The 7,134-nt window shown below is 50.2% G+C and overlaps 1 protein-coding gene across 1 annotated transcript in view; it reads right to left on the bottom strand.

Annotated features, from left to right (window-relative positions):
- Window positions 1–6,769, bottom strand: part of gramd1a (GRAM domain containing 1A) — a gene marked incomplete at its 5' end in the record, with an annotated part of 13,622 nt that extends 6,853 nt beyond the window's left edge. Inside the window, 12 exon segments of the mRNA XM_069688649.1 lie at window positions 132–250; window positions 434–580; window positions 1,058–1,223; window positions 1,731–2,022; window positions 2,733–2,851; window positions 3,780–3,860; window positions 3,968–4,063; window positions 4,297–4,400; window positions 5,278–5,362; window positions 5,500–5,520; window positions 6,514–6,638; window positions 6,641–6,769. Of these exon segments, the coding sequence (XP_069544750.1) occupies window positions 132–250; window positions 434–580; window positions 1,058–1,223; window positions 1,731–2,022; window positions 2,733–2,851; window positions 3,780–3,860; window positions 3,968–4,063; window positions 4,297–4,400; window positions 5,278–5,362; window positions 5,500–5,520; window positions 6,514–6,638; window positions 6,641–6,769 (1,484 nt within the window).
- Window positions 6,770–7,134: the final 365 nt, after the last annotated feature.

Here is a 7,134-nt window from a genome sequence, read left to right as displayed (position 1 = left end):
GGCGCTATAAGACTGTCTGTCACTGAGGCAGAGATCAAAGCTGAATGCAGCAATTTTTCAAAATAAAAGCCCTCCGGTTTCACACAGGCTCCAGATGTCCGTGTGAGTAAAGAGAAAACGAAGGCACCGACCTGCGTCTCCACCACCGGGGCCGTCTTGGGGCCGAGGGGGTTGTTGAGGGCGATGGTGTAGCTCAACACGCGGCCGGTGTTCCCGCCGCCGTCCGGCTGCCATTCACCCACCGACAGGTCTGAAAAGGAGAACATGATTTCAGCGAGGCCTCATTAGTGGCTCCACACAGGGAGCCGGACCGGAGCAGCAACAGAACCATCAACAAGAACATCCCTCTCGGTGTGTGTGTGTGTGTGTGTGTGTGTGTGTGTGTGTGTGTGTGTGTGTGTGTGTGTGTGTGTCTGTGTGTGTGTCCGCCCACCTGTGAAGTGCCTCTGGGAGAACAGGTGCTGGATGAAGTGTGTGTCCGCAGAGAAGAGCAGGTCGTGCAGCTTGTCGACGCTCATCCGGAGCGCCATGTTGATGTGCAGCCGTCCGCTGAGGTTGGCACAGAAGGACTCAACCTCACCTGCAGGTCACAGCAGAGGAGAGCAGCTTCACCACTCTGTCTTCAAATGTCTTACTGAAAAAACAGGTCTTCTTAATCTTCTTTTCTAATGAATGAGGGATTATTTTCAGATGGACCTCCAGAAAACTAATAAGAAGGAGTGACTTTAGCTAACAACACCGAGAGAACTGATGGACACATTTTATTCACTTTGGATTTGATGAGAGAAGTTGAATGGGAGTCTATGGAGCCGGAGGCTTTTTGGAGCCGACCTCTAGTGGCACTCGCTGGTATTGCAGCTGAAGACACTTCTGGATCGGAACCATTTTACAGACCTGAAGCTACGAACACTTTTTAGATACAGAGTCTGTGTTTAACATGCACAAAAGATAATCAAAGTGAGTTCCAGGTTATTAAATCTGACAGGCAGCTGATATTTCTGGGTTCTGCTGGTTCTGGTGGTTCTGCTGGGTTCTCGTCCACCCAAACAAAACTCACTCTCTTCCTGCGTGTCTGACGAGTTGCTGGGGTCGGTGGGCAGCTCCTCGTCGTTGGGGATGTCCAACGAGGAGAGGTTCCCCATGCTGGTGGTCGGAGGAGGAGGAGGAGGAGGCAGCATGTGATTGGCTGAATCACACAAGCTGTCGCCGCCCTCGTCCAGACTCTGCAGCAAGAGAGGAGAGAAAACACACGGGAGAGGCCGGTTAGTTAGGGGGGAGGGAGGGGATGGGGGACAGAGGGGGGGGGGGGGAATCACCCCACAGTCACATGACTGGAGGAGTAGACTCACTGCCATGACCGAGCAATTCTTCTGAGAGCAGTGCAGTCAGCACAGATCTCCATTCATTCTCACAGCTCAGCCTGCTCTTCATGAGGAGGGGGAGGGGGAGGGGGGGGGGCAGACACCCTGTAGTCACACCTGTTACCTGCCGCCTCTTCCTTCTTGTTTCTTTGCCTCATTTTAATAGTCTACTGATCGTTTCCCAGTTGTTATTCGTACCCGTGTGTTGCCATGGAAACAGAGATCAGCGCGAGTTGCAACCCAACATGAATACATGTCGAATGCGTATTTTATTTACTTGGTAACTTCTTATTGTTGCTTCATTATTTTAGCTCAACAGTTAAGAACCAAAATGTGTGAGTGGGTGTGAATGTGGAGGCGGAGACTCACGAAGGAGGCCGCCGCGGAGGGCGGGGCCGAGGCCGAGGCGTTGGAGGGAGCGCTGGACGGCAGCGAGCCGTGCCAGCTGGGAGGGCTCGGGTCCAGCGGGTCGGCGCTGAGGCTGCGTCCCGACGAAGACGGCATCTCGATGGGGAGACAGGAGGCGGAGGAAGGCAGAGAGGATCCTCCGAGGCCGGCCAGACCGCAGGGCACCAGCGTTGGAGGAGAGCTGCCCGAGGACGGAACCGACACGGAGCTCAGGTCCAGCAGGTCTGTGACCGACACCGACTCGTCTCCGGGCCTGGAGGACGGAGGACGGACACGGAGAGACACACGAGGTTTGGATCAACTTAGAAACAACTTCAAACCTTCGCAAACCAAAACCTGATGACTTGGACACAAACAGCTGCTCATCTTGTCCGTCACCATCTTTTGGAGCCTGAAGTGTCCATATTTGGACGAGCTGGGGAAGGACACTATGCCCTGCCCACTTAGGCATGTCAATCAAACAGATACCCCCCCCCCCAAACATAGCTGTGTTTGAGCCACAGACGTTCTGTAAAATGGTTCAGATCCAGAAGTGTCTTCAGCTGCAATACCAGCGAGTGCCACTAGAGGTCGTCTCCAAAAAGCCTCCGGCTCCATAGACTCCCATTCAACTTCTCTCATCAAATCCAAAGTGAATAAAATGTGTCCATCAGTTCTCTCGGTGTTGTTAGCTAAAGTCACTCCTTCTTCTTAGTTTTCTGGAGGTCCATCTGAAAATAATCCCTCATTCATTAGAAAAGAAGATTCAAGAAGACCTGTTTTTGGGGGCGTGTCTGTTTGATTGACAGGCCCGTGGTGCAGTCAGGTTACAGCTATCGGTGGGCGGGACGTAGTATCGTCAGGTTGACTGCTGGTTTGAGTCCTGGATCAGGAGTTTATCTCGACACCATGACGACTCGTGGGCAAAACATTTCCTGATTTTTGTATTTCAGGAGGAAAAAACATAAAGGGATGCGCACTCACAGCAGGCCGTTCATGTGTTCGGCGGTGGGCGACACGTAGTCGTCGTCTTCACTGGTGAGGCCGAGTTCGGTGCCGTAACACTGGTGCACGATGTGCCACAGCTCTTTGGGGGACAGAGACTGAAAAACAATAAACAACAACACTTTTCATGAGTGAGGACGGTGTTCACCGACACCTGCTGGTGTTACGAGGTCGCGGTGCCGCTCAGACAGCAACAAAATGGGGACATCCCACCAAGTAGGCCACAGCCGCTCCACTATCGCCATGACGACGCGGTATTTATAAATTTACCACGCTGTAGCCCACTTTATGAACCGGCGTAGAATATGTTAACCCACATAGTCTGTGCCCTTCAAAATAAAATACATTCTAGTCTGCTGAGAGCCAAAGATGATCCCTGGTGATGATTTCTGGACGGCGCTTTACCTCGATATCGATTTTATAAAAATCTATTAGAACCAAAAGGAAAATGACATTACCATACAAATAAAAAAAAAGAAGTTCACTTGGAGTTTAGAGGGGGAGAGAGTAACCCAGGTTATTTACTGTTGCTACAATTGACAGACGTCCCGTAAACGCCTCACATGAAACCAATAGTTAGGACGCTACATTTTACTGATGTCACCTAAACGACACGCGAGCATGCTGTTGTTGGACGCTACGATTTACCATGTTCTCCTAAACACCTCACATCAGAACTATCAGTAGAGGCTATAATTTCCAATTGTCCCCTAAACACCTCACATCCAAACAACAGGTAGAGACTGTAGTTTGCTTTAACACTGAGCCGTGTTTCTGCAGCGGTGCTAACCACAAACACGTGTGTGTGTGTGTGTATGTGTGTGTGTGTGTGTGTGTGTGTGTGTGTATGCGTGTGTGTGTGTGTGTGTGTGTGTGTGTGTGTGTGTGTGTGCGTGTGTGTGTGTGTGTGTGTATGCGTGTGTGTGTGTGTGTGTGTATGCGTGTGTGTGTGTGTGTGTGTGTATGCGTGTGTGTGTGTGTGTGTGTATGTGTGTGTGTGTGTCATTTAAAGTGCTGATGCAGCACCTTGTCCAGCAGAGCGTTCTGCCACAGACGGAAGATCATCATGAAGCTGCGGTCTCTCGCTCCGAACGACGTGAAGAAGTGCTGAGGAGGAGAAAACGAGGATCATTTAAACGGGACGCCCACGTGTTGCCTTCACAGCACACAGGAAGTCTTCGCTCTTCTTAAACCGTAATTGCGGCGAGTCGGACCTTCTCGTTGTCCGTGGTGATCTGGATGGCGTTGGGGATGAGCTTGGCCGTCTTCTCCTTGGTCATCGAGGTTACGTCTTTCAGCAGGATAGTGATCTGAGCGGAGGAGGAGACAAGTTTACAGATGTCCCCTAAACGCCCCATGTCCAAACTATAAACACTGCAGTTTACAGATGTCCTCTAAACGCCTCATGTACTCTGTGTGTGTGTGTGTGTGTGTGTGTGTGTATGTGTGTGTATGTGTGTGTGTGTGTGTGTGTGTGTGTGTGTGTGTGTGTGTGTGTGTGTGTGTGTGTGTGTGTGTGTGTGTGTGTGTGTGCAGGACTTACAGTGGTTTCCCAGCGGAAGATGTTGCTATAGAAACAGAGCCAGTTCTCGGACAGGTAGAGGCGCCCCTGAAGCAGGATGTCCTTCTGCAGAGCGCACGAGTAGTCTGAGGAAAAGGAAAAGCAGCGAACGTTTCAACGAGTCAGCAGGATGATGTTAAAGTCTGGCTGCGACTTCAAGCTGCACGAATCTGGATGAAACAACAATCGCCTTACTTATTTTTTTTGCTTCAAATTGAGTCTCGTGATTTTTTTTGCAAAATAAATGTTTGTTAAAATTCTTTAATCTCGACATGCAAATCACACACAAACATAATATATATATATATATATATATATAAAAATATAATATTCATACCAAAGTTATTCTAATCAGAGGGAGTTTTAAACGTGAATGTTTCCATAGCTACGGCAGGAGTTTCCAACGTCTACGAGCTACCAGTAGCTTACAACCCGTTTCTGAGTCGATCTCTGAAGGTTATTTTTTAAATATATTTATTCTTTTTAATGTGTCCGAGAGAACGACGCTATCGACGCGATCCGTTAACGAGTGGACGATCTCCCCTGGCTCCCTCCACCTGGGTCAGTGTATCAGAGGGTGGAGCTCCGCCCACAGTGAGAGACACAAGGATCAGAGGGTGGAGCTCCGCCCACAGTGAGAGACACAAGGATCAGAGGGTGGACTTTTCAAATTAAAAGCCCTCCAGTTTCATATACCAGCTGTATACTTATACTTAAAAAAATAAAATAAAGGTGCATAAAGTGTTTAAATTGAAGTTTAGTGCAGAAGAAGTTCGGTGCATGAATTAACCTGACGGGGAAGAACACAAAAAAAACCTTTAACGGTGCCTCAGGAAACGCTCCTGTTTTAACTGCTCTGCATCACATGGTGCAAACGCTGCGTTGCTATTGGTCGAGGGAGGATGGTAGCAATGATCTACTTGCTCTACTCGGACCGTGTGGGTGGTGCAGCCGATGTCTCACCCACTATGAGGCGCTCGCTGTCGGGAAGTTTCTTAAAGAGTTTACGAAAGTCCTCGTTGCGCTGCTTGTATGTCGGGCTGAGAACCTGCAGACAGGAAGCAGAACACAACACGGGTTTCACCACCGCAGAGCAGCGTGAAGCGCTGCAGCCGCCGACTACTTTAAACTGCAGGAAACCACCGGCACAGAAACACTGCAGAAGGGTCGTTGGTGTTTACTCACATTGTACCAGCTCTGCATTTTCTGCAAAGAACAGAGCACATAATTAATCTCTCTGCAACAGCACACACAGACTTTATACAAGAAGGAAAATATAGGCGCTTAAAGGGCCTGTCAATCATTCAAGCGGCAGCCAGCGGTGATGTCATCGTTGGTTTGTGAACGTCATTAAGCCTCCAGTTCGGATTTTGCGCGGTGGCAACTTTGCTAGTTCGGAGCAGGAAGTGACCATATTTGGACGAGCCGGGGGAGGAGCCAGCGGTGGATCTCATTGATCTGATTGGAAACCTGACAATGTAACCTGACTGCACCACAGGCCTGTCAATCAAACAGACACGTCCCCAAAAACAGGTCCCCCAAAAGATGAAACAGAAATGCAATTTAGATTTATATGTTGCAGCTCTTCTTCTTCAAGGTGTATTATCACTTATAATAATAGAAAAAAAACAATCATGAATGTCAGTTATTTGTATTTGTAGGGCTCTGTGAGGTTTCAGCTCTTCCTCCCGGTCGGTGGCGGCTCGTGTTTCCGTTACAACGAGCAGCCGGAGGGGAATCGGAGGTGAAAGCCTGAACAAAACGCCCGAAGCTCCGCGTCAGCTCGGTAAATTTACCGAGCGCAAACACGCCGACACTCAGTCTGCCGAGTCAACACCGAGCAGACAAAAACATTCACGAGTGGAAACTTTTGGATATTTCAGCTGTTTGTTTGATGGTTCATTTACTTCCCAACGATAAAAAAAAAAGTAGATTTGTGCAGTTGATTTAACGTGTTATTAAACGTTGTTGTTGCAATCAAAATGTCCAGAGAACTGATTTGCGTCCACAGGAACATGTTTTGATTTGCTTGTCTGGACCGCAGAGATTCATCCGCACCGTCAGCCTGTTTTTCTTTTACTTCCTGATTCGGTCGTTTATTTCTTGCAGGTTAAAACATCGTTAAACGGTTTCTTTCCGGTGCGTTTTGTGTCGATCGACCCGTTGATTGACAGGTCGGGTGGGAGGACGGACGCTTACCTTGGCATTGCGGCTGAAGTGGCGAGAAGCAAGCGGGTAGGCGGCTGTGAGGGAGGAGGCGGAGGGTATGGAGGGCAGCGGGCTGTCTGAACCTCCTCCTCCTCCGCTGCTCCTCTCCCCTCCCCCTCCCCCTCGCTGGCCCTGCCGCCCCCCAGGACCCTGCGCCGCAGGGAGGGGGAGCTGCCGGGGGTGCTGCGCGGAGAGTTGCTGGCTGTACTGGAGACAGAAGAGGACGGACAGTCAGACACGGAGTCAGCTCAGAGGACAACACAGGAAACACCTTCATATTTCAGGCTCCGCGCTGCCTTCAATGTCCTGATGGGACGAGAAGCTGCAGGCGCTTCCTGTCTGAGGACAGCAGGCCTTCTCAAAGAACCCACCGGAGGAAGAGGAGAGGAAGAGGAAGAGGGGAGGAGAGGAGAGGAGAGGAGAGGAGAGGAGAGGAGAGGAGAGGAGAGGAGAGGAGAGGAGAGGAGAGGAGAGGAAGAGGAGAGGAGAGGAGAGGAGAGGAGAGGAGAAGAAGAGGATAGGGTAGGAGAGGAGAGGAAGAGGAAGAGGGGAGGAGAGGAGAGGAAAGGAAGAGGAGAGGAAGAGGAGAGGAGAGGAGAGGAGAGGAGAGGA

Source organism: Brachyistius frenatus, unplaced genomic scaffold (genome assembly GCF_029030835.1).
Source record: "Brachyistius frenatus isolate BFR_SWC_R1_liver_20210118 unplaced genomic scaffold, ASM2903083v1 Contig_656, whole genome shotgun sequence".
In the NCBI taxonomy this organism is placed as follows: domain Eukaryota; kingdom Metazoa; phylum Chordata; class Actinopteri; family Embiotocidae; genus Brachyistius; species Brachyistius frenatus.
This window is presented reverse-complemented; position numbering and strand designations above follow the sequence as displayed.